We start from the raw sequence: 27847 nt of genomic DNA on the forward strand, positions 1-27847 counted from the left end.
GAGACTTCCCCCTGCTGAGTATTAAAGGCCAAAGAATCTGTGTCTTGCTCTGAAAAGTCCTTTTAAGACTCTGTTGTAATCTTGTCGACAAGGCTTGTTTACAAAAATGTCCAATTCCTATGGTAATGCACTTTTCTGTAGGCTTCCCCTCGTGTAGATTACAGTAAAAACGCTGCTTGTTGTCAGAGTTTAAAGGGTTACAAGGAACTCCAGGCCGGAACAGCTGAGAACAAAACACAGCAGATTATTATAGCCTGCCAGCTCGGGCCTACACATTAACTCAAGGGGCTCGGCATATCATCAGAAACATGCTGCATGCTTCCCCGTCTCTCAGCACATGCTAAAGCTACTGAGCCCCAGGCCCTCAAACACGGCATCGGCCCTAATCCAGGCTAATGCAAACACAGCGCCGGCTCGGGTCATACCAACACGTTTGTGGCAGGAAACCGTGCTAAACTTCGACAGAACACAAAGGAAGAAATACTCAAAGATGTGCTTTACATTCTGCCAGTGTGGCGCTACGTTTGAATTAAAGTGAAGCAGATGACAGAGGCGCTGTGATGGCTTCAAGCTGTTTGTTTCGTTTCTTTGGAGATTTGGAAAGCGTCCTCTGTTCTTACCACTGAAAGCTGTTTTTATATACTCGGCAGCGCCTTATAAAATCAGCTGGAACACAGAGGAATGCCGTTCACAACCGAATCAATTTCATCCCACTGTCTGTCATACTTGTCATATTTGCCAAGTGGGGAAAAAAGTCAGCTCACGTAAATTAAGCTCAATTGTTTTGTTGCAGCGAGAGGAACTCCAGAGTTGGGGTTTATGGGATTTTGAGGCACTGGGGTTGGCAGCGTTTATTGCGAGCCACAGATTGCTTTATAAAGTTGCCTTGTAGATCACAGGAGGCAGTTCAGAGAGGCTGGTTGACTTCCAGGAAAAGTGAATCCCAGTGGAGCCCTCTGCTCTCTCTGTGCCGCTCTCAGGACTTTGTCAATAAAAGCAACCAAGCAAAAAAAAAAAGAAAAACCCTTTAGTCTCAACCGACTGAGTAGAAGTTATGTAATTTGAAACCATGTGATTTGCTTAATGTACCTCTCGTCTCGTGGGCCGCTCTGGATTGATAATTCTCGCATAAAAAGAGCACCCGGACTCCTTCACACTTCTTACCAGCACAGTCACACATGCACCCGCTGCAGGCCCTGCGTTGGATTTCGATTTTTCGTAAAGTGAAAATGTTCCCAACTCTGTAATTTGGTGGATCTTAGCCTGGCGTGCGTGGAAATGCGTTTCCTCGAGGAAAGGAGAAGTTGTCATTATAGCATGTGGAGGGGCTCGTCTGGGAGCTGCCGAGGATCAAAACAGTCTTTTACACGAGCCTGATGTACATGTTCGAGCAAGACCCTGCCCTCCCCATCACACACACACACACACACACACACACACACACATGCTCAGAAGCTGTTTTTCTCTGGCTGCATCTGCTCATCAACCCTCGTGAAAATAAAAGCACGTCAGATGACTTGCGAAGGTGCTCTTTGATTTCTAAAGGAAAAACATCCACCGAAAGCCACACAGGCGCTCTGTTAATGCTTTCTTTGGGACATTAAGGGACCACCCCAACATCTCTATTATTTGTCCTTTTTCAGTGCACACATCGCCACTGGCTGTACTCATCGTCACCCCCTTACACACACACCCTCCCCTCTCTGCTCTATTTTCACAGCTGTAATACCAGCGGTTTCTCGCTCTTTTTTCCAAGTGGCAGTGATGGAAGATGTGTGTGCTAAATCCCTCCATCTCCCTGTGATCTCTTTTGAATTCAAAGCGCACGTATTCCCGATGCGTCACCGAGGAGACGGGGCTGGGGTGTGGGGGTGGTGCTCTGGGGGACTGTGGTGGTGTGATAGAAAGTTTGACTTTGGTCATAAAAACAAAATCATATTAGTCCGTCCAAGACAAAGCGAAGACGTGGCTCTTTTTTGATGACTTTAAAAGGCAGAGACAAGAAAAGGAGAGCTTGAACCTAATGGCATTACTCAGTCTCCTCCTCTGTGGTTTCTTGATACAGATGTTTTCTCCAACTTGACAGGACATGAATAGTCTGAGATTAAACATCAGATTCGGTTCAATAATTGCTGACATGATGATGCTTATGATGTTGGTGAGGTGCTTTTTTACGCCAATCAGATGAGTTTCCAGTGTCTCCCAGCATGAAGTTGTGACTCTCACGCTCCTTCTCTTCCCATCGCTCCATCAGCTTTCATTGACAATGCTCAAAGCCCCTGCGCCGGCGAGACCCCGTCATGGCGGCCACCGCTCACCACCATCACTGTGTCCAAGAAGCGCAACTGGCTGCAGCAGAGCTCCCTTGGGAAGAACCAGTGCGCCAAGGACGAGCTGCAGGGAATGCTGGGAGCTGAGGAGGAAGGCTGCCAAGGCTCCCATCAGCCGCCCCCTCCTCCCAGTCCCTCTCCAGACCACCTGAGACCCTCAGGGGGGGTCCCGTCACTGCCAGTCCGCCTGCAGCTGCCTCAGGTTAGCCTTGAGCTCTCTCTGTTAGCAAGAATGTGTTTTAAGGACCAGATGAAGAATTTGGAAATACGCTTTTTTGCTGTCTCGCTGAGAGTCACAGGAAAGGATTAATTCTTCGCGTTAAATTTGAAGCCACAACCAGCAGCTGTTAGCGTATCTTAGCTTTGTTTAGCGCAAAGACAGAAAGCAGGGGGAAACAGCTAGCTCACTAATCACACATTTGTTTAATTTGTACAAAAACTAAACGAGATGTAACGTGTTAACTCATGAGCTGAAGCTGTGCAGGTAGGTGGATTTTGTGACAGAGCTTCCAGTCTTAATGCTAAGCTAAGCTAAGCAGGTGGTGGTTGTAGCTCATATTTAGCATACACACTTGAGAATGGTATCAATCTTCTCATCTAACTCTCGGAAAGAAAGCAAATAAGCGCATTTCCAAAAATGTCAAGCTCAGCATCCAGCACAGTGGTCGCTGTATGTTTCAGTTCAGGTGGCATGCTTTCTTTTCCTCTTTTCTGTTGAACCTAAATCTTTTTCTCCTGGCTTAATTCAGGTTAGCGTTGGCCAGGCCAAGGTGTCTCCTCACCCTCGGAGCGTGGACCCAGCCGAGGAGAACGACGCTGACGATGAAGGAGAGATCTGGTACAACCCCATCCCTGAGGACGAGGAGCCGGAGATGTCCCACCGCCCCTCTGTTCGGCTGCTGGTCCCCCCCCAGGCAGAGCCCCAGAGGAGGCCCAGCAGGGGAGGGGATGCGGGTCATGGTGGCAGGAACCCGGTGGGCAGCAGCGGGGGGCAGGAGGCGCTCGGGGAAAGCCTCGGCGGCGGCGGCGGCGGCGGTTCAGGAGATGGGAGTCAGGGGAATGCTGTACATTCCACAGAGGCACAACATCTGCACAGACAGATGCTCGCGTGCAAACCTCAGGAGGAGGGGGGGCCTTCCACCAGCAGAGCCACAGGTAAGACACATGCACCTCCTCTCATTCTTGCTTTCCTGCACAACCGGCAGATTTTTGCGGTCGCGCACACCTTGAGCACTAATTACAGCTATTGTTGAAAATGTTCCCAATCAAAGGATCAGCAGACTTATTTAGCTGAAAGTAATTCCTGTCTTACTTCAGCTGCACTCTGAGCTGCATCAAGCATTTTAAGTGTGGAGTTAAAGATGATACAGCACTAAAAAATCCCAAATTCCTCTTGAACTCTCTAAGAAATGGAGCCGAGCTAATCGGCTCCTTTTAATCATATCACTCCATATCAGTGTCCCTCATTAGTTAAACTCAGACAGACATTAGCCAGGAGGAATTCAGAACTGGCATTCCTCAGAGGAAAGAATATCCATTTGCTTGTGACTGCAGCTCACACAGAGAGAGGTCTGTAAACTTGTGGTGTTTACTGAAGTAAGAATAAACGTCTTCTCGCCTTGAAAGCTTCCTCATAAAAGCTGCACTTATCGTCTGTGCTCACACAAAAGACGGATTTTTAGCAGAATTGCTATAAATGAATTGGAATTGAGTCTGTCTGCGCTTTTCTTTTTCACTTGTGTGCTTGTGGAAATGGTCGACTCTGGTCTACAGCGACGGCACAGTGATGACAGCCAGCACACGGCTCCTTGTCTCTTAATAAGCTCGACCTGCTTTTTCTAGCTTCCGACTTTTTGTTCTCTCTGATGTGGCAACATGGTAGTTTCAACCAATTGGCACATCTTGAGCTGAGCCTATAATTACAACTTTTGACAACACTTTTCTGTGGCACGCAACAGCCATTTCTAGTTGTAGGAGCACAAAGCGAGGCGAGTTTGGCTACTCTGGGCGAAATCTAATACTTGAGCTTTAGTGCTCTCAGCCACAGTTTTACTGCAGGAATGAAGGCTTGAAGTAACTTTTCTCACCCTAACATTCTACTGCTTTAAAAGTTGAAACCACAAGTCATTAAGACCCATTTCTTTAAATAAACGAATATCTTTAGGCTGCAGTTTTTCTGTGTTTCAAAGCAACAATCAGTGCATTTAAAGAAACTTTTTGTCTGGCGGAGTGGAAAGGCTTAACCTCTTGAGGTGCATTATCTCCTACAACAAATCTGCCGTGACAAGGACACCGGTTTGATTGGCGGCTGATAAACTCCTCGATCCTCACTGACCAGCGTCAAACTCCTGGCTCTCTCTGACATCACATGTGGCTCAGCAAAACTCTCCGCCCTGAGAGACTTTCCCTGTAGGATTAGGATTAAACCAGTCCCGAATGTGTCTCAGTGTACCAGCCCAGGAAAGGCACTAATCTTAGTGCACAGAGCTAATTAAATTTAGGCTATTTCTGCCTGTACCTTTTCATAGGTTGCAGACCCAATTTTGCAGTCCAGATGAAATTTGCTGCAGTCATTAGGGCCTTTCATGCTGGGTAAGCAGATGAGTGGACATATTTGGAGTCTGGAGCTGCTTGTTCAGCAGTTTTAACAGAGAACAAATTGTCTTGTGAGCTTCTGTGAACAGAAAGGCTTTTTTAATTTTCCCCGAGCTGTCTGCCTTCTTCAGAAGTGATTCATTTCCCGTTAAACTGCTACCATTTAAAGACCTGTGGCTCATTTACATCCTGTAACAAGATTGTGTTTAATGGGAGTACTTAGCAACAGGTCTGTGATATGTGGGTTTGCTGGTTGCTGTGAACACGAGAAGAGGGAGCAGAAGTGTTGTTTTTTTTTTTCTTTTCCCTCCCGCTCCAGAACTGCCCCCCTCCCTGCAGCCTGTTGACTTTGCAATTGATTCCTGTGGGTTTGGCGATGCCATCCCACACTTCACTGCAACAAAAAAGAGCAACAAGCCGGCTACATGTCATCAAAGAGGAAACACTCAGTGCTGGTTGTTTGTGCTGTGCGTGTGTGTTGTGGGTGCAGTGGGCACCTTGGTTTAAAATCAAAAGGAATGGTGGGAAGGTAAAATATTCACCGTCTTTCTTCACCTTTAGCTAGACACCTCCTGTACCGCCACAAATTGCTGTGTGTCTGTGTGTGTGTGTGTTGTGCTTGCTGGTAACGCAGTTTGTTTTGGCTGCAGAACGACACTGCCCCCCTCCTCCTCTCACACTGGTTGGGAGGGTGGGGGGCCGGAGGGCAGGAGCCTGCTGTGGGTGCTCACTCCACCCTGCACTCAGTGTCACATCTCTGCACTACCATCAAGCTGAGCCTGTCTGAGGCTGCAGAGAATTACCCAAACCTGTTTCTATGAAACCTTTTGAAAACAGTCAGAAAAACAGTCACATATAAGCGATTTATGGTTAAACAGCTGAAGCATGTAAAGACACTGATATAGTCTTCATGGGGGCAGGTACCAAAGTAGCAGAATAGAACACACTGTGCCAAACTAAACCTCACTAAACACATGTGTTTGTTGGTTGTAACTTCGTTGTTACCACCACAGAGAGCCGTATCTTTACCGCATCTTCTGTATGTGTGTTTAGGATACCACATCATGGGCTGCCTCACCACATTTTTGCAAATGTACCCAAGCCTCCGAGGGAATAATGGCCTCTGATGGAAGTCTTTTGCTGCAAAAACTAGAAGTGCAGCCTCAGTGTTGAACTCCTCTGTTTTTGTCCCATCCTTTGCATCTTACATTTTAGACCCCTGATGGATATGAGTGCGTACAGACTCTGCTTTATCTGCAGGGCTAAAAATGTGACAGGCCTTTCGTTGATTGAGCGCGAATAAGAGCGTCTGCTGATTTAATGAAGCGGCCCAGATGTAGATGACTCTCTGCGACTATAGCTGTCCTCTGTTCGGCTGGCTGGTTCTTTTTCCCACACCGGATGCACTCCAGACTCCTCGTGTGCTGCCTATTGACTGACTTTTTGTCCATCTGAATGCTCTATTTGTATGGAGAATAATGATTGATGGACTTTGGGGGTGGTGAGCATGGTGTGTTCCCAATCTCTTGTTCCCTTTAGCGCCTGGTTGGGGAATCTGACTTGGCCAGAGCTCAGAATGGGATCAGGGCTATTTCTGGGGGTTGTTTTGGTCACGCCGGCTGCTGCGTTTGAGAATTGGCCCCGGCTGCTAAAGTTACATGAGAGTTCAAGCCTCTGAGTTGGAACCTGGAGTCTTATCTCGGCTGACGATTGCACGGCCGGGTCTGGAGGAAGTCAACAACTCAGAGGCCCAACTTTGTGGGAGCAGCACTTCAAAACCAGAGCAGATTCTTTAGCTTGGCGTTAGATGTGAAGTTCGGCTCGTATAGTTTTCTCATGGCTCTTTCTTTCTGGTCTGTTCTTCATTTCAACACCAGAGCTGCTGTAGAAAACTGTTCTGGTCTCTGATTTGACGAGTAAAGGATTTTATCTGTGTGCACAAATGCATAATCCTTCCTTAATTGGTCATGCATGCATCAGGGGTCACAGTAGTGCCTGTAGTTTAGTAGGTAGAAACCCCTAAGCACCGTTAGTTAGTTTTCCCAGAGCCAAAGTTTATATCTTCATGTTGCCTGTTTTATCAGTCAGACAGTCCAAAGCCGAAAAAGATTCAACCTGCATTTATGAAAGCATCAGAGACCTCTGTAGCCTGCTCCTCATCTCTGCTGAAGGCCCAAGGCTCAGAGCTACATTAGCTGCTACTGGGAAATCACACCTGAATCTCCACCGCAACTGTCAGTGATTGAGTTGCATTGTGGGTAATGTGGGCTCCAGGTTTTGACAGGAAGAAGAATGTGTGGAATGAAGAAGACGATACGTCTGGTTCCGCTGCATCGCTTTTGATCCTTTTTTTGTTTTAAAATGACATCGTCAGTCCGACAGTGATGCAGGAGTGCGGTGCTGAATAGGTGGAGTAGTCTTTTTAAAGTAGCTTCAACACAGTGCATTTAGCAAAGGGTAAAATGTGTGCCCAACTGGCTATTATCACATTCATTTCTGGTGGTGCCTGACTCGCAACACCAGTTACCATCAAGAATGCATGATGTGTCAGTCGCCCGTTGAATTGAACAGATTTTGATGCAGCTCATCTTGTATTTAATGTAGTAACTAGATGACAGTTTAAACATTCGCCTCAGTGATTAAATACTCCGCCTTTGCTGTGCTCATTTTCCCTTAAGCCTAATAAATCTGATCTCTCTTTGAAATGTCAAACTTAACATCAGGTGAGGTGTAGTAGCTGCGCTATTAAACACTGCAGAGAATCTTGAATGTTTGTCACGTGCCAAATTATTTTAGATTAATTATTCATAGTATCTCGCTGCTGTTTGTGCCATCAACAATAACTTCCCCTTTCATTCTGATGAGCAAAGCAATTCATTTTTATTGATATAGCGATGTTAATTCTTTGTAATAAGGAAGTAGTTTAATGTTGTTCAATTCTAAAATCATTATATTAGGATTGTATCTTCATAAAATGTTCAGCACAGAAGATGTTTTTGGCTTGTTTCCAGATGAAAATAAGTCATTTGTCAGCGCTCGTCACGTTGCTGTTAGGGCCTTGTTGTTTGGATCGTGGCAGTGCAGCGAGGCCGGCGTGGCTGCAGGCTGTCTAGAATTAGCAGCCACTCTGTCGGTTGAGTTACAGCAGAGCAGGAATGCCTGCAGTGGTAGGCGAGCTAGGCTACATGAGGGCTGCTTTGGCAGGGGGCCATGTTGTGTTAGTGAGAAGGCCTGCATGCTTGGATATATTAGCAGGGGTTTTGTAACCATTGTAATGAAACGGCCGGGCTCCCGCGGCCCCTGAAAGGCCTTCCAACACTCAATGATTTAGAGCCAAAAGGAGAGGAAGCAGCGCAGAGCCTGGCCTCGGTCACCGAGTGAAGAAACTGCAGGACAGCTATGCCATTCACCGGTTTATTTACACTCTCCTGTTTGTCAGCATGCCCTGCTCCTTTCTGTTTTTACATTTAACACACACATTTGGTGGACATGCTTCTAGGGACACACACTCTAGTGAATACAAGTGGTTTTACAGGGGTAATCAAGGACAGCAGATTACTGTCTTGCTCCAAGGCTTATCAGAGCATGCTCAGTGTCTGTCTCTCTGTTTCTCACTCATAAACACACACACACACACACACACACAAACACACACACACACACCCTCACATTGTTGTAAGCCAGACATCTAATATTGTTCCACTTGTAGGACATTTCACATTATCGGTCCCCTCCGGTCCAGTGACAGTTTGGCTCAAGCCAGAGGATTGTAGGAAGATAGCAGGCATATTTGATAATGATCAGGTCGTCCCTCACACACCCCCTCCTGCACCTGTCTGGTGCCAGCACCGTGAAAAGCCCTCATCGTAAATTCCTGGGCTTTGTTAAGAGGTGTCAGTGGCCGGGTGCCTGAGGAGGGCCGCAGGGTCAGCGAGGGCATGTGTGAGTCTGTGTGTTTATGCATGCATTTTTACATGCACTCTCTCTTTGTGTCGCAGTGGTACGGTGAGTGCATGTGCATGCTCGAGTGTTGGGGGTGGACACAGTTACCCGGCTCAGGTGTCGCTCAGAGAAATGCAGACCTTTTGCCCTTTGACCTAGGGACATGGCCCTGGAGGGTTGGGTGTCAAACCATCGCCCCTGAACCTCAGCTTGTGAGGTGTCACGTTACTCTACTGGCTGCTGCCACAAGGCCAAAGCCTGCAGAGGACACAACCAGCTGTGTGTGTGTGTGTGTGTGTGTAAAGCAACAGCCATTAACTTTGTCAGAGGCAGATCTGCCTTCCAGGCCTGGTGGACGTTACCCCAGTTCATGTGGGTTATCAAATAAATGGGACAACAGCAGGACGGTGATGGAAGTTGCTTTGATTCTCGTGTGTGTGTGTGTGTGTGTGTGCTGCATTATTATCTGTCTCACATATAGTGTAACATATGAACAATGTTATTTTGATATTGAGCCCTAACTTGATTTCCCAAAAAACTGCTTTTGTCAATTTTTGATAATGACTTGCTCTGAGTCATTAATTTAGACAATTAAATTTTATAAAGGCTGTAGGGTCATTTCAGCATGATACAGCTGACATGCAGTGCTTCCACATTCATCCAGAATTACCAGTTTAAACTGGAGACACAAGTGTCCTCTGTGGAAATCATGATTAAAGATCTTAAAAATGAGTAAAACTGTGTTTCATGTACGAGGAATTTCACTCCTGAAAACCCTGTTTCAGACCTGACCAGGGCCCTCTGTGTACCCGACCCCTCCCCAGATGTTGTTTGGTGAGGTTGCACCTCCAGTGCCCTCCACCCATGTTCTCCTTCTCAGAGCTCCTCTGTGTCTATTATTGGCAGGAGGCCGTGACAGGGAAGGCTACTCAGCCAGCAGGAAAAGGAGGCTAAACGTGGTTTGGTGAGGAATGTGAGAGAACAGCCGTGTTCATTTGTACATTCACCAGCCCGCTCGCCAGCCTTCCCGTTGACCATCCAGACCTCTGAGGGCCTGGACAAGGGGCGCCTTTGTCCCCCATCTGCTGGCTACACCCTGCCCTGCTCCTGCCCCCCATCTTACCCTTCTCTCCATCCTGTTGCACCTCCTCTGCCTCCCTCTTTTCACTCGCGGGCCCTCGCCCCAGAATAGCACAGCAGGTCCCCTCTGAAAATAGAGCTGGTGATGTTGGCAGGGTCAAGCTCTCTCTCTCGCTCTTCTTTCTGCTTTGTATCTCTCAATCTCTCTGTTTTTCTCTCTCTCTCTTACAGAATCACTCTTTTGTCTCACAGCTTTATTCAGAAAAGGTAACTAGCTGATAAAAACAACAAAAGCTTTTATATTTGAAATGAGAAATCCAACATCAACATCTAGACACAGCGTCTTGTTTACACTCTTGGCCAGGTCTAAAGACGGTAAATTTGTCCTGCCGAGTCACGTGATCCAGCCGTAATCCCCCGCGGATCCATGCAGTGTGGTATTCCTCTAAAGCGTAAAAAGGCAGGTTAGCCACGGAGGAAATCTTATTAAAACAGCACTGAATGTAGAAAATAGCTGTTTTTCTGTTTGAGTCGAGCTCAGGCTTCCCATTGGGCAAATAGCTGGATGCCCATAATTTGACGAATGCCACTTAAATCACACAAATTGGAGCTGGCTGTTTGCCAGCTCTTTCTCTTTTCTTGCCAGATAGATTATTTGGTCATGCACGTTGTTATTTGTTGTCATCATGGCTGTCGCTGTCAGCGCATCCTAATGGATGTAGGCTTTATGTGTTTTCTGTGATGTTACTGTATAGACATACACGTGACAGTGCTTGTTGATTGGCTCTTTAACCTGCATTAATTGATTTGGGACCAGTGGAAAGACAATGACAACCTTTAAAGTTGATTCGGCGAGGATTTACACGTCCAGCTTTCATTTGGAGTAGTGTTTCTGTTCTTTTGATGAATATACGAAGTATATTTGCTGACCTTTTAGCTTTGTTTTGGCTCCACCAACTCATGGCTATTTCTTTACCTTCTAAATGTTCACTGTGCCCCCAGATTTACTCATCGCCTGTCTGGGTTTATAGGGCTGTCTTTGCTGTTGTGGCAGCGTATTATGATATTTTCTGATCATAAATAATAATTCTCTGTGGGGTTGTAAGTTTCACATCATACATATTCATTTGATTCATTGTCAATATAAAATATTTATTTTAGCACGTTTAGATAGAATAAGCTTAATATCCACGGAAAAGCTCTTGTTAGGTAAGCGACCTGTTGAAAAAAATGATCAAACCTAAAGCCACAGCTCAGTCCTGTAGACTAAACAATGGCTGTCACTCCTGCGTAGAACCCTAGACCCTGAAATTTCGTTTCGTAGACATCTAGTTAGGTGAGAGCTGCCTACAAGGGCCAATCCAAACGGATATTTTTCAACTGGAATAATGACTGAGTAACTCTAGCTCAGCCCTGCAGCGGGTAGTGTCTCTCGACACACACACACTTCTTTGCTCGTAGACCGCTGTTTTTCCTGGAGTGGCAGCTAAAGGCTTTCCACTTCAATTTCCCCGCTGTTTGATTGAGTGAAGCGCACTTTATGCAAAGGGGCCTCATGGAAACTCTTTGTGAACAATCACATTTTTGATATCGGAGCCGTTTCAGCAACGTGTTTCTTTTATACTGTTCATTATCTAAATCACTGTCTGGGTTTACATATATCGACTGTAGCTGTGTTACGTAGCGCTCGAGTGTTTATGAAGCGCTGCCTGCTGAATGTATCTCTGTCAGTGGATTACTGGGTTGCATGTAAACCTAATCTCTTGATGATGTGCCATGAAGGTGCAGTACTTTTTTGAGAGACGGTAAATTATGGCTCATGCACACTTTGTTTTTAATCCTCTATTTCCTGTCTGTCTTCACTGGACATCTGAACAGTAATCATGGGAGTGAGGTGGATCGTCTCAAGAAACCAGCGATTACAGACTTTAAGAATGTGTGACTGGTGGTGCACATTTGTTCCTCAGAGAATTGCTTTCTAAATATTTTTCTTGCTAAAGAATTTGGTGATAAAAATGTTTAAACTCATGCTCCCCTTTTAATTTTTTTTTTCTCTTCTCTGTAATTTCCCCTGTAGATGGTCCTGACCTGCCCAACGCCGTCGGCTCCCCACCCTCCAGCCCAAACCCGGCCAAGAAGAGCAGCTCCATCAACTGGTCCTTCCCCGACAAGATTAAGTCCCCTCGCACCGTTAGGAAGATCTCCATGAAGATGAAGAAGCTTCCGGAGCTTAGCCGGAAACTCAGCGTCAAGGGAACCCCGAGTAGCAGTAGCAGCAACAACGCAGGCACACAGTTAGAGCCCAGAGCCCATTCTCCCCGAAACAATGGGAGCGGGCAGGAGGCCGTCCCCCATTCCTCTGACCCTCCCAGATTAGCTGCGTCCGGGGGTGGGCAGGCCAGCCGAAACGTCATCTCACGCTACCACCTGGACAGCAGTGTTTCCACACAGCACAGCTTCAGCAAGAAGATAAGTAACGGCAGCTCAAAGTCCGCCAGTAAAGGCGGCTACCTCAGTGACGGTGACTCGCCTGAGCTGGTGGCCAAGTCTGGGAAGCACGGCTCTGCAGAGGGGAAGGGAGGGAAAGGCAAGGAGACGGAAGGAGGAGGCGGCGGCGGCTCCAAGCTCAATGGCACGGACCTGGACATTGATGCTTTCCGCCATTACAGCTTCACAGAGCAGCCCAAGTGCAGCCAGTACATCTCCGGACTGATGAGTCTGCACTTTTATGGCGCTGAGGACCTCAAACCTCCACGCATTGACTCTCGAGATGTCTACTGCGCCATCCAAGTGGACTCAGTTAACAAAGCACGGACCGCCCTGCTCACATGTCGAACTACCTTCCTAGATATGGACCACACCTTCAACATCGAGCTGGAGAACGCCCAACACCTAAAGCTGGTGGTGTTCAGCTGGGAGCCCACGCCGAGACGCAACCGCGTCTGCTGCCACGGCACGGTGGTTCTGCCCGCGCTCTTCCGGGTGACGCGTTGCCACCAGCTGGCGGTGAAGCTGGAGCCGCGGGGGCTGATCTACGTCAAGCTGAGCCTGATGGAGCAGTGGCAGAACTCGCTGGACGGTGGGCTGGACGGAGACAGGGAGCCCCAGGTGTTTGGCGTGGAGGCGTGGCGGGTGGTGGAGAGAGAGAGCACGGGAATGATGGTGCCGCTGCTTATAACCAAGTGCATCAATGAGATTGAAAAGAGAGGCTGCCAGGTGAGTGTGTGTATGGTCTGCCGTCGCCTAAGTTGCTTTTTTTCAGCCTAAAGCTTTAAGAGATGGATGGGAAGAGGGGAGGGAGAGAGGGTAAGACACATAGCAAAGAGCCACAGGCTGGAATCAAATCCACTGGTTAGGACTCAGCATCAGTGCATGCAGGCACCTCAAGCATATTGAATTTACGATTAAATTAAACAGAGAAAAGGAGCAAATCCTCCCATTTGCAAAGATATGTTTTCAAGCATCTCTGCTTGAAAAACGATTGAAATGATTAATTGATAATAAAAAATAGTTGCCCATTCATTTGATAATCACTTTAGGGTTCAGGCACATGCAATACACAGTACACGTGCATGAAAGCCATTCAAATCCTGTTGTGTCAGTTGAAAACAGATGGGGATTCATTAGAAAAAAAAGGCTGGTAGGACACACACACACAAAAAAAACCCTGTATAAAATTATGTAATGCATTTTTTGTCTGAGAGAATAGGGAGAGCAAATAATCCCACCTTCATATCATCCTTTTGTCTCAGTATGCCGTGAGACGAGCGCTCGCCCTGCAGCCAGTTATAATACTGGATGAGTGGCGTGAGCAGAATGGATAGAAGAGATGTACCGCTCTTCCTGATGTCTCAGAGCCTTCCCGGGGCGACTGGCTCTTTTATTCAGAGAGGAGAAAGGCTCAGAGTTAGCAGACTGACGTGGTGGCGGCGGTGGTGGAGAGGAGCGCTCCCCTGGATCATGTGATCATCTCTTGTTTTGTCCCCCCCGTCCACATTTCATGAGCTCTTTGAAGCCCAGAGAGAGGAGAGAGAGGCGGCGGAGTTTCTCCTAATTAGAGTTGAGACGGCGGCGGCAGTAAAAGTGTCTGGCCGCTGCTCCTGACTGATCACTCTAGGGGGGCATGCCAGGGGCAGCGGGTGCCTGGGGCCAACAGGCAAACATTAGGCCCCTCCAAGGAGCCTGTCCGTCAAATCAGACCCCGCCCTTGGCCGCTTGTGCAGCATGCCGGCCGTCCAGCAGGAGTTTGTTGAATGTGTTTGAGTTCAAAGGGAGGAAAGGATTTTATTTGCTGCTGTCAGATTAAGATTTTTTGTTCCTGTTAGTAGATAATGAGCCTGTGGTTGGTGGTGCATAAGATTAGGTCACCAACTATTGATTGTTGTCCTCATCCATTAAGCTATTGATTAATTTTTTAGTTAATCGACCATTTTATAGACAAAATCATCAAATTGTTTTGTCCAAAAATAGAATAGAAAATAACCCATCATAGTTTTCAAGAAAGTGACATCTTCAAATTTTGTCCAGCCAAGACTTTAACTTGTTATAAACTTAATTTATTTAGTTTTCCTTAAAATGACGATTAGTTTTCAATTATTTGATTATCCTTTTTGGTAATAAAATGCAAAACAAATGTGAAAAATGCCAAAATCACCTGTCCCCGGAGCTCAGTGGATCCTTTGTTTAAATAACCCAAAGGTATGAACTTTCTAATAATATTAAATGAAGAAAAGCAGCAAACTCTCACATTTGAGAAGCTGGAAAGAGAGACTGATCATTGATAAATCAACTGACTATTAAAAACACTTGGTTGTGTTAAATCTTATTTTCGCTTGGTGGTGTGAGGCTGGTGGCCTTCTCATCTTACTAATCTCTGGCTCGCCTGTGTTTCTCCTTCTGACTTTGTTTTTAACACTGTTTGCCGTTTCACTGCTGTCTTTCATTACGGAGATGCAGAGTAGACTTTGCACAGGGTATCAGTCTGAGATCAAGTGTAAGGGCTCCCTCAGGTTGCAGGCAGACGGGGGTTAGGACGGGCTGACACCAGATCCCAGAGGAATTTGCTGGTTATGTCACTGAGGCACGCAAGGCCAGACGTGCAGCCGTGTGCCTTTACAAATGATTTTCTGCATGTTTGATGGAGACTCTTTTTCAAAGTCTCTTAGAAATTAGTGTCCTGGGGGCTCATCCAAGCTTTTAAGAGGCTGGATGATTGTGGCTGTTTTGAAAAGACTGCACACAATGTCTGCGTCAGAGACTGGCGTCGTGTTTGTGAGCACTCTGCACCCATTAAATAAAGAGAGGGTTTTTCTGTCCCAGAAACCTACATATTACCATACATGATGGTAAAAGACGCACACAGGGGCACGCAATGAATGGCTATATGGTTAAAGGAATGGCTTTTGGGCTTTCAAACACAAGTCTCTGTAACGGCTCTTTTAAAACATGATCAGCCCTGCTGACCAGAGCTGCAGCAATATTTACGCTAAGTGGGATCTGGCACACAAGAAAGACTGCTGGAAAACAGCTGGAACTTGAAGATTTCTTCTTCCTCTTTTCTAGCGATGGATAGCAAATTATTAACGAATTATCTTGCAGTTCAAGACTTAATGACAGTGAGCACGAGGGACGCTCGACCCTGCTTCTCAACACTGGATCACACAAGTTTTCTCATTAATTTCATAGTCGATGAGGTAAATGATAAAAATCTGCTGCTATATTATCGTGGTTGCAAAAGACGAGACGTTAACTTGTGACTCCTCTTTAACTCCTGCTGGCTCATGTGCTGGAAGTAGAGACTTTTGCGGGATATTCGTATTGTCAGCGTGAGTTAAAACTGATGGTCGGGTTTCAACATTTTCTGACATTTTATTGGCCAAAAAATGAATTGATTCATCAGAAAATAATAAAATAAGATAAGAAAATATTGTTAGGATTAGGTGGAGCCCTGCTTTTGTTCTTCGTTACACACATTGTGTTTGTGTTGTCGTGCACTCAGGCTTGCATACATGCACGTCTGCTCTCCTGTTATATATATTTAAGGTGAGTCATGTTTAGGGCGAGTAAACAACTCGGCGGACTGACTTTGGTTGAGCGCTCAGGCGCATTTGTGTGGTCAAATGCAGTTTTCTTTCCTTTCTTTCTTCTCCTTTGACGTTTCGATAAAGTCTGAAGAAAACGGATCCCATCCCTGGTTCTGCGCTCACTGCGGGTCCACATTCCTGCCGGGGGAACTCGTATGGTTTAGTGGTCATTGTGTCCGCCTTGTTCTACATATAGGTCTTGGCTGGTGCTGCCTGTCGTGTTGCCCGGCAGCCACAGGGCATAAGTGCAAGCCCTCTTTTTGCTAACAGCTGTTCCCCGCCTGCGCTCGGCTCTCCCCCCAAAGAGAGACTCCTTTTTTTCTGAATGGACTTGTTGTTCATTGTGCCCAGTGACTTCTGTTTACTCTCACACAAAGCCAAATCCCTGCCTAATCTGTCCTCCTCTCTCCCTCTCGTGTGAGGTTTAGAAAGCACGGCTCAGGCCGACGAGGAGAGCTCACAAATAGCTGCTGCGGTGGGGAGACATTACAGCGCTCCTACGCTGGAGCCCGGAAAGGCCAGCAGTGTGTGTGTGTGTGTGTGTGTGTGTGTGTGTGTGTGTGCGTTTGTGTTCGTGTGCAACCGGACCCGACCCGCCATTCACAGCCCACTGACTTAACACGTTACCGGGGCAACCACACCAGTTGGTCTGCTATGCCACATACCAGACAGACACATGTAGGAGAAATTATGGTATGTCTGTAGCACGGCCTAATCCCAACAGAACAAGGAGAGCATCGGTGCCAAGTTTCAACTATCAAATGTCAAAGTCAAAGAGCTCCTATAGGTCACGCTCTGGAGGCCTCGGCAAAGAAACATTAAAGGTTTATTGCGCAGCGCTTCCATTTTTAATGCTGAGCTGTCAGCTGGGTTTTCAGAAGAGCTCCGTGTTTATCCACTCAGTCATAAGGACGTGACATTTTTATCACACTTCTGACTGCAGTTTGGCAACGCACAGGGCACGTTTTCCTTTGTTCGCTTTTAAATACGGCCAAGAAATTATGCTCACAGATGTACGGAGAGTGATGCTTTTTTCAGAAAACACTTTCAATCCACAAATGTGTTTTAAATTCAGGCTACAAACTGCAAACCTCCTCTTACTCAGGAAGTTTACTGCTGTAGCCTTGCTTGACTGGTATCTTATGGTGGCTAATGTTAGCTAACGTTAGCTAGCATTTGAATAGACTTTGCTGTGTAACTGAGATTACTGAGCCAGTTTCTTAACAGATGGCTCACTGTTAGCATTGCTTTTTAGCATTTATCATTAGCCTGTTACTCACCGCAAATGCTAACCTTGCCTTATATAAGCTTATATATTAACAGTATTCTTCTTATAAATGAAAAGCTAGATCAAAAGCAAAGAAATACACTTTTGCTGTACGCTCAAGCTTTTGCCGCTACTGATGGTCTAGTATTACCATTCATCTGATTTTGGCTAATATTAGCTAATGTTAGCAGCATTTTACTACATATTGTCATTATGCTGACAATGTGTTACTGCATTTTGGCATGCCAGATACATTTTCATCACTTTTGTTCAGCGAGTGTTATATAGTCTCACTTCAAATGTTAAAAATGAACAAGCTATAACAATCTAATTTTAGCCATCTGTGCTGAGAAGAGGCAGCTGCTGTCAGTCGAGTGGAGTTTTGATTGTCTGGCCCAAGTTTGTGCCTTTAAAATCTGTTCAACACGTGACTCCAACTATCCTGAAACCCTGGACTTGGATAGGAAAACCCAGACATAAAACTTCAGACAAATAGAAGGACAGTCGTCATGAAGAGCAACAGAGGAGGGATCTCTGGAGGAGGTAGAGAGACATGGTTTCAATATTAAGCAGAACATATTGTGTAAGTGTAATAAGTCAGGCCGTGCATTTGAATTTGAAAGTTTCGGTGAGAAAAAGTGTGACCTGGGGTGTGTATGTGAAATGTTTTAACTTAGAGCCAGAAACCCGAGCAAAGTTAAATATACAATAAATAAAACGTAAAGTTGCTCATGTAAGCTGCCACTTTGCAGAGATAAAGCAGGCGCCTGGCCCCTTTTCCGTGAAAGCGGTTTTGGCTTCTGTCCAGCACGCTGTTTGAGTGCAGACGTAGAACGTGATCGATAGGCTTGTAAAAATGTCTGCCTCTCCGTCAAATGCTCTGAGCGCTTGACCCGCTTGTGTGTTTCCAGGTGGTGGGTCTCTATCGTCTGTGCGGGTCTGCGGCCGTGAAGAAGGAGCTGCGGGAGGCGTTCGAGAGAGACAGCTACGCCGTGGAGCTGTGTGAAAACACGTATCCTGACGTTAACGTCATCACAGGTAAACTGATCAACACAGCAAAGGCACACCGACACACTAATTATGAATTGGGTGTTTAACTAGATGGCTTTTCGGTGTCCCTCTCTGGTCTCAGATACTCTCTTGCCTGCAAAGTGCGCTTTTACCCGTACTTCATTAGGATATTACATGATCCACTGAGTGGACAAAACATTAGGAACGCTCAGGTTTCTCATGAAGCCGACAAAACAAGTCCTCCCAGATAAAATCGATTATTTTCTAGATTAATCGTTTGCTCCATAAAATTTAGAATTTTGCTAGAGCCCAAATAAATGTCTTCAGATTGCTTGTTTTATCCTGGAAAAAAACATTTCAACCAAAAAGATATCCACTTTCTCACCGAAGAAGACAAAGAAAAGCAGCAAATCCTCCCATTTGAGAGGCTGGAGCCAGTGGATTTCTGCCATTTCTGCTTGAAAAATGACTTTAACGATGAATCGTTTCAACTTTAGTTGTCACTGATTTCTTCTGTCAGGAAACAGAAGAAGAAAGAGGGGTTAAAAAGTTCAGACAAGGATTTGTAAGGTTTCAGACATTTTTGAGGCATTTTGTGGAAATAGAGGAACAAGTTTATGAGTTATTTGTCAGAAATATTTATTATACTGAATTGCAGTTATAAACCTTATTCTGGTGCTAATGAAACTTGGTACAGCACTTTTTAGGCAAAAGTTGCAAATTACAAATAGATTTAAAAATCTTAGGATTTAGTAAATATGAGTAAAATAGGAGAGAGTGTGCTGTAGGATTTGAGAAAAAGCAGAAGGTAAGCTAATAGAGAGAGGAAAGCTTTGTAGCACACCCACATTAATGATAAAACAAACAGGACACTCTGGATTTAGTACTGATCCGGTCCCTGACCCAGTGAACGTGTCTGAGCTGGCGTGTCCGCGGCAGGTACGTCAGCATGTGTACGTCACAGTGTGTGTGTGAGTCTGCTGTTTGTAGTTAAAGCATTCCAGCAGTCAACTAACGGTATAGGCCAGAGCCTGAGGGAAGGGCCCCCACACACACACACACACACAAATCAGACCACGCTGTACATTCAGGTCATTCTTTCTCCTTCAGGTTTGTGGTTGAGACATGCTCTGTGCTGTCCCTCCTAGGTCACGTTCTAGTCAAGCCGTTCTCCCAAATGTAAAGATTTCCGGTTATGACGAAGTGTGTTTTGTTGTCCCACAAGCAGCGCTGCAAAATTTAACGTCTCGTTATTTAAAGCCAGTAATTTTAATGCCTCCCGGATTCCTGTGAGTTGCAGCTTCTTTCCGCTCTGCTGCTGTGGAATTAAAAATGGAAACAATGAGTTACAGCACATCTCGCCGAGTCTTCGGCTTACAAAAACAGCCGTGTCACTGGATTGAGTAATGACTCCAGCAGTGCGACAGATGAGGGGGGAGGCAAAGTTGTAGAAAATGACTTAGTCATGATTTTTGTTTCTCCCACAAAAAGAGGAAGACCATGGAAACCCCTGGGCATTGTAGGAGCTGCTGTTGGTTTTGGGAGGAGGCCCCGCATAGGCGTCGTCCTATCATGCCTGCTTTGATCCACATGCATTTGCATGGCAGGGCAAAGAACACAGTTAACAGTTGAGCGGGTCAGAAAAAAAGGGCCAGCACCAGCGTGGATTGTTGGTTTTTGCTCGCTGCCTAAATTTGCTCCACCAAGCGCGTTGCTGTTGCAGATGGGCCTGAGTGAGTGGAAGAGGGCCGAGAGAGGGGGAAGGGCTGCAGATGAGGGCTTTATGGTGGGTGCTGCAAAAATGTCCATCTTTGATTTAATCATGGGTTTAGTCTTAAAGCATGCTTTCACCGAAACATTTGGTATAAATCTGCCAGTTGATTTTCCTCTCTCTCGCCAGTATTTTCAGTGGAATCTCCTCATGTTTCAAGACATCCCTTCGAATTTGAATTAATAATTGCAATGAAATGTCCTCGTGTTATACTGTCTACGTCTTTAACATGCAGAGGCCGACTGTTGGATTAAAATGTCTCTGCAGCGTGGAGTCAGACTAGAGGCTAATAAGCGAGCAGCAAACGGATGAGCTAAGAGGGCTTGCGTGTCACACGGCTAATTTAAAAGAGGAGGTAGTGAAAGGGATTATCCCGGGATCAGAGTTCAATCCAAAGCTTGCAAAACATGCTCAGTGCCCGGCCCTCCTTTGTTTCAAATCACAATTCAGTCAAAAGGACCAGAAGTCATCAAATCAACACGAGCAAGGTGCTGTGAGTCTTCAGCAGTTTGTGTTCAGTGGTCCTTCTTTCTGATCTCCAGCTCGTTCCGCTTTCTGTGAACACGAATGACACTTTAGTCATAGAAGGAGCATGTCGCTGTAGAGCAGCTGCAGTGTGTTGTCTGATGAGAAGTTAGACCAGAGGGACTCATGACCTCCATCGCTTCTGTCTATTTGTTTGTCATTTTATTTTGTAAGTGTTTGAGTTTCTTATTCTCAGCTACTTCAATTTACACTCTACGAATAAAGTATTGGACCCTTTGAAGTTTCCCGTATTATTCTGTAAGAGTGTTAAAGGGATTAAAGCAGAGCATTTTTAAGATTTCAACACTTGACAAATTTGGTATAATTATCTGTGTGACTCCAGCACGTAAGCGGTGCTTTTACATGGATTAAACAAGATGTTACATGTTAATTAGTGAGCTTTAGAGATGCTGGTAGGTGGAATTTGTTGCATTGTCACAGAGCCAGGCTAGCAGTTTCCCCCTGCTTCCAGTCTTTATGCTAAGCTAAGCTAACGGCTGCTGCCGATAGCTTCTTATTTACTGCGCAGACACGAGAGTGGTATCAATCCTCTCCTCTAACTCGCAGCAAGAAAGCTAATTAGCATTTTTCCCAAAATGTTGAACTTTTCAGAAATAGGCATCTAAAGTGATTCTTCTTATTTTTAACTGCTTTGATTTACACAGAGTATAATATGTTTCCCTTATTAATTCTGCAGGAGAGGAAGTTTCATTTTAGCAGGACTTTTGAGACGTGCACTGTGAAACATTTGGTTAATTCAGTGTAGCTTCGACGCAAAAATTTCAGGACTTCAAAACATCCACTTGGCTTAATTCATTCCCAGTTGTGGTGTTTAATGATGCTTCTTAGTAGTTTGTCATATTGTTCTAATAGTAACTCGATGCTTCTCTGCCTGTTAAGGAAGATTTTACTCAGTATGGAGGTGCGGAGGTAAAGTCTGATTGGCTGTTTGGCAGCTTTGTTTGTGACATCAGCAGTCTGAAAGCAGCAGTATAACCTCAACGTGTTTAAATCACACTTTATTCACTGATCATCCTGGCTGGAATAAAAGAATGCACTATGAATCACTTGTGAAAAAGTTTGCTTTTAGAGGACATTTTAGAGACCTTTACTCATGATTAAACCCTCAGCTCAACCTGCTTTGGCCTTTGTGTGGAAACAAAGCTTCTAAAGTGATCCAATGATGGGAAACGGGTTGAGATGTTTGTCCTCTGTCCTCAGAAAATGAAACCAGTGTGTCCCCAGCCCTGCTGGTTGAAAGCTCAGCGCAGTTATTGATCCCAGTATGTGCTCTGTTGCCTGACTCGTCTTTTCCATAGCCTACTTCCCTACATTGCCTCCCACCCTCGGCAGTACTCCAGTGAAGACATGGAAAGTCATTAACAAGTGCCCCCTTTGTTGCCGAACAAACACAGATGGTATTTGGCTCACGCATGGGGGATTAGCTGAACCCTGGGCCGTCCCGGGGAAGCAGGCAACCGCTTTACAAAGAGCTGCAGGCCTGTGTGGGTGTCAGAAAATTTCTTAAATTGTAGGTCGGGAATCAAAAAAACAGATTGGGCACATATTTCTTATGTACCTACATGTAGCACGAGGGCACCACTGTTTCCAGAGTTAGGAACGGGGTTTTGCCCATTTGGGGTGTTGGGGCCCGTGGAAAAGCTAAGGAAACCACAGTGTAAAGCTTTACCGTGCCACCGGACAAGGCAGCGACACACACATCTCCTCTGGCCCCCCCTAGTGCTGTGGGGGCGTGCAGGACAGCAGGGAGGGGGCCGGAGGGAGAACAAACCCCCATTTGTTCTTCAGGCGAGGCGTTGACTGCAGCACTGACAAGAGGAGTGACCTTCCGCTTTGTTTGAACAACAGGTCAAAGGTAGAGCCGTGCCCCAGTGCATTGTGTGCCTTGTAGTGTTTGGTGGCACATTGGAGCATTGAAGGTCTGAATTGTTTAAAAAAAAAAAAAGCATTTCCATCAAAATGCTTTTAGCCGCCGTCATGTGCAGCTTTAATTGCGTGTTTTAAAGCGGCGTTTCGTGGGGTTGCTTTTTTGATCGCAGGACTCCTGCTCGGTCTCCCTCAGCCTTGCATGTGGGCGGAGATAAATGTTTGTGTAGTTCATGTCTCTGCTGGTATAAAGCCAAACAGCCAACACTTTAAATGTGAGAGAACAGACGCTCGGCATGTGCTCGTTGTCAGCTTGGCTGCGAAAGAAAGTGAAGCACCTGCAGGGGAAGCACACCTGTTCACCCCCTGAGCCCATGACCTTGTGTGTACGTGTGTGTGTGTGTTCCCGTTTCACGGAGCATGTGTGTGTGTATGTGTGAGGATCAGGCACCAACAGGGGCTAAGACACAAAAGTAAACACCAGCACTGACTCGTTGCTGGCTAATGATTTACCTGAATGGCTGTATTCCCCTCGCTTCAGACAAACACAAGCACATGTGCACACGCACGTACACAACGTCTGACTGACGGGTGTATTTTTTTAAAAGTACTGAAATGGAGAGAGCCCACACGTGCGTGTTAAGCAATCATATACTGCATGTGAGGCGTAAAGAGGATGTTTTGTTTCATGAAGCAGTGCTAGTGTGCAACATTCTCGCTGTTGTTGTGTCTAGATGATCTGCCTCACAGCACAGGGAAGGTCAGAGGGTCTAGCATTTTGAGGGGAAAAAAGAGGTCAAATGGTACCTCTCTGCATTTTATTTGCACACTGGCTTAACAAAAAAAAAAAAAAAAGCCTCGCTTTGTGGAGATAAGGATAAAAACACATGGCTCATTCTTGCTTCCAGGCAGTCTGTTTTCCTGCGATGAAACAAGCAGATTATTATTATCTCAGTGGAGTCTCGGTAAAGATTGACAACGGGAAGCTGGAGGATGTTCACAAAGCATTTCTGTCTAATCTGTTTTGGAAATCAGTGTGTCTAGTTGAGCGTTATGAAGAGTGAATGTATCTTGTGTTTATGTATCCTTATCGCATTCTGCTAGGACCAGATTTCATACCAAACCTGATGAAGATAAACGATCGCAGAAGAATGTGCATCGGGACTGAAAACTGAATGCAAACACGCCGCCACAGATGAGCTACGCTGGCTCACAGGGCACAGGGACATTTTATGTAGTTTAAGTGCATGTTTGCCTGAAGCCGTGTTACAGTCTGACCCTGAGTTAGAGCTGTCATTGTGCTGCTCTACCTGAGATGGAGGGCTGACATGGTATGCCTGTTTGGGTATGAGCTGTTTTTCTTCAGAGCCACCACTCACTGCCTCAGGAATGCACAATCTATGTGGCTGTGTGTGTGTGTGTGTGTGTGTGTGTGTGTGTGTGTGTGTGTGTCAGGACGTGTCGAATCTCGAGTTGAGTGCAAAGAGTTGTGACGGGGCTTCAAAAACATGATAACAAAGTTGCTGTTTTTTTTCTGTTATGACGGTAGCAGGCACAAACAGTACAGAACATTATTTATTATTCATCTTCCCTTTCAACTATTAGCTTTTGTAGGGAGAGAGTTCCACATGTCATAGCATTAATAGTCTGAGTTCATCTGTAATGCTGGTCATGATATGCAATGCTTTCACGTTCGATCATTCTCCAGATGAGTGTTGAGTGCGCAGATACTGAACCTAATGCTAATCTGAGACTTCGCAGTGTAACACTGAACTCAATGTAGATCCTTGTTTCACCCTCTAATCCTGTATTCAAAAGCTCTAATGCCCATGTAGCTGTCGGAGAGGACAACCTGAAACCGCTTAAATTTAAGGTTCATTTTTAAACATGTGTCTGTCCACTTCATTCTCCAGAGAATAAATGGTGATGTGCCCACGATGCCAGATAGGAGCAGGCTGAAAAGCTTTAAGCCTCGGGCTCCCTTAAAGAGCAGAGTGGGGACTTACTGGGATTAAAAAGTGAGCGCGTTAAGTTGTGCCCTCCATTCTCCGCACTGGGCCTAAAGGGATGTCAGTGGATTTACAGTGAATTGTATCATAGTTTGCTGTAAATAGAAGGCAAGAAAAACACCTCGAGTGTATAGGAGATAATCCAGAGATGCAGAAGTGATAAAGTCGGAGCTTCTATTTACAGCGTCCTAATCAGAATCAGTTACAAAAGCTCAGGGGATTGTGTTGCTACTTTAGGAATTTCCACGAACAGGGTCAGTGGTGCAAAGTCATTTCATTAGTCTTCTAACGGGTTTCTGACACTTGCTGCACCTACAAAAAGCTATTCACCTGATTAATGTAATGGCATGTCAGCAATGCAGCAGATAACTATCATGCTGTTAAAATAAAAGAATGACGATCATCGTCAACAAACCCAGTACATGAGTTTAACCTTAAATAACAAAACTCCAAAACCAAACCTGCAAAACCTTCAGCTCGTAACACATAAATCTGCCATGTTATCCTTGTAAAACATCCATATTTGAGTGTGTCTGAGCTGGAAACTTGATTTCCAGGGCTTCTGGCTCTGAATAACAGCTTCAGCAAAACTAAGCATTTCACCACTGCTTCAATCAGCAGCACAAATGCACCGTCAAACAGCTAAAGAAAAACAAGCTCAGCCAGTGGAAGAACTTAATCCACAATTAAGAAAGAAATGCTGCACAGAAATCGAAGGACGAAGCAGCCTCTGCAGGATCATAGCACACTGCTAGTGTCAAATCCACAAAAACTGATCAGAGTCAAGACATTTCGTGGTAGACATGTTAGCACAAGCACTTGGTGTGGAAGAGCAGTGACCTCTGTTATCTCAGTGGAGAATTAACCTTTTTGGAAGAGCTGCCACGGTCCAAAGCTGCAGACAGCAGGAAATCTCTCATTCTGGCTTGAAGTGCATGTTTGAACCTAACAGCTGATAAGATAAGTGAATGAAACTGTGGGACACCAGCAACCACAGCAGATTGTCTATTCCTCAATAAAGCCCTCTTGAAGTGACATGATTGGACTGTTGGCAGGTGAGCTTTGTAAATGTGCAGATTCTGTGCGGGTGTATTGATGTATGTAAAGTAAAGGTTTTCACGTTTTCAGTCACATGTTCCATCCACTCTCCAATCACGCACGTCCACGGCCTGTATCTGCACATGTGCCGCTCATTCAGCCTGCGTGCAACGACACTGAGCTCTGCATCAGAGCTTCCACACTGCTGCCCGCCTTCAGACATGTGACTCGAGTTTTGAACGTTTAACGTGTTCGTGTTCATTAAATGTTGTGTATCTCAGGCTCTGCAAGAGTGTGTGAGTTCAGGGGCAGCCTGTGTCAAGCTGGCTCAGATTTGTTCCAGAGCATCACATGAGCAGAGCCCCTCTTCCAGACTAAAACGCATGTTGCTGCAATAAAGGCATAAAACCTTGACCTGAGCCTCCTGACTGAACTGCATATGTGAAAAATGTTGTTTAAGGCCTCTTGTGGCCCCTGCTGCCTGCTGCTCATCTCTGCATGAGGCTACATTAGAGCCACTACTAGCATGACACGGGACACTGAACTGTTGGCGAACGAGTTGCATTGTGGGTAATGTAGGCACCATATTTTGACAAGGAAGCAGAACTCATGGAATAAAAAAAGATGATAACTATGATATGCTTCATAATTTTTCTCCTTTTCAATTAACTGTTCTAAAACTGCAACACTGAATCTGTCAAGATTTTTGCATTTCTAAATGATTTGACCCACAGCGTGCTTTATTGGCTTATCATTTGATCATTGCGGCAGTAACCCTCAAGTCATACAAAGTTATATTCTTGTTGATCTCCACAGACGTTCAGTGTGTATTAGTTTGGAGCATAACCAATGTTGCTGATTACACAGCCCCCAGCTGTCTCTGAAAACTGATCCTGCTTCACGCAGAGGGAAAAGAGAGCAGACACTCACCACAAAGAGCTGTCACACTGCCAAGAGCCTTTCTTATTCCCGTATTTATTCTTTTTTTCCCCCCCTTTGATGAAAAGACATGCCAGCGATATTTCGGGGGCTTAGGAGACAGACAGTGTGGGTTTCATGTTTTCCCGTAGCTTTTGTCTGAGGCTGGAGTCACAGGTGTGAACGCGCCGTCACAGACACCAGTACCCCCCACCCCAAACCCCCCCGGCCCAACACTTTTGGCTGCGGAGTCACGCCCGACTCAAATCAGGCATCTCTGCAGACGCCACGGGATCACCCACAGAAACAATGGGACCTCATTTTGTAGCCAAGAGAGTATGCCAGGTTCAGTCGTTTTAAAGGAGAGGGGAAATAAAAGCTTATTATTTCTCAATGACACACTTCATGAAGATATATTGTTGGGGATTTGTCAGCTATTAAAGCTGTTTGTGTTGAGGAAAAGAAGTATTTATCAATTCCACTGTGGGAAAACTGAATTACAGGGTTATTCACTGACAAAATGAACATCCACTCGCTCTCTTTTCTCACACTCTGTATCCTCTCCCACTTTTTCAGGGGTGCTGAAGGACTACCTGCGGGAGCTGCCCTACCCTCTGATCACCAAGCACCTGTATGAGGCAGTGTTGGAGTCCATGGCCACGAGGCCTCTGCGGATAGGAGCGGCGGGCTGCGAGAACGACCAGGCCGACTCGGAGCACACCGTCAGCCTGCTGGACAACCTGCCGGAGGTGGAGAGGGTGAGGAAACCAAACGTCCTCTGCTGCCTCTCACACTTGTAGTGCCAGAGTATTGTCACACCAGCGGCTGTGAGAGGGATAATTGTGGCATAGATAATGATCACTACTGGTTAACTTCTGTTACGTAGGCTTTCACATCAGGTGATGTGGTGATGGCATTCAGCCCGCGAGCCTGTGCTTGTATGATTTTCTCTCCACCTCATTGAAATATTTTATATTATTGCTATTTTGGGATAAATGGCACAAAAAGAAGTCTTTTGAGGCAGATACTAATATCAATATTTTACAGTCCAGTAATATTTCGGCCAATTAATGCAAGGATCTGGAGTGATATTTGAGCTAGTATTACTATCACAACTGTTGGGCATTACAGCATGATGTGTAGCAATGGATAGCAATGCAGCATTAACTTAAAATATTACCTTGTTTGCTAAAAGTGTAATTTTTCTTCATTTCTTCCAAAAAAACCTTTATTAAAATACTTTTTTACTGCTGTAAATAGCCTGATGAAGCAGACTTTGCAGTGTAGCTCTGCTGCCAGTGGTACTACTGCACCTACTAATCAAAATAATAACACGTCTTATTTGTCTGTGTTTGCCTCTGTGTGTGTATCTGTGTGTGTGTGCGCGTGCA

At 45.6% G+C, this 27847-nt stretch overlaps 1 protein-coding gene across 2 annotated transcripts in view; it reads left to right on the forward strand.

Moving 5' to 3' along the window:
* syde2 (synapse defective 1, Rho GTPase, homolog 2 (C. elegans)) overlaps positions 1-27847 on the forward strand; it is a 43961-nt gene that overhangs the window by 8688 nt on the left and 7426 nt on the right. For both annotated transcript variants that reach the window (XM_041935446.1, XM_041935447.1), the window contains exons 2-6: positions 2255-2532; positions 3080-3485; positions 12025-13163; positions 18209-18335; positions 27033-27214. In XM_041935446.1, coding sequence (XP_041791380.1) covers positions 2255-2532; positions 3080-3485; positions 12025-13163; positions 18209-18335; positions 27033-27214 — 2132 coding nt within the window. The remainder of the gene's footprint in view (positions 1-2254; positions 2533-3079; positions 3486-12024; positions 13164-18208; positions 18336-27032; positions 27215-27847) is intronic.

The sequence above is a fragment of the Chelmon rostratus genome, chromosome 4 (genome assembly GCF_017976325.1).
Source record: "Chelmon rostratus isolate fCheRos1 chromosome 4, fCheRos1.pri, whole genome shotgun sequence".
NCBI lineage: Eukaryota > Metazoa > Chordata > Actinopteri > Chaetodontiformes > Chaetodontidae > Chelmon > Chelmon rostratus.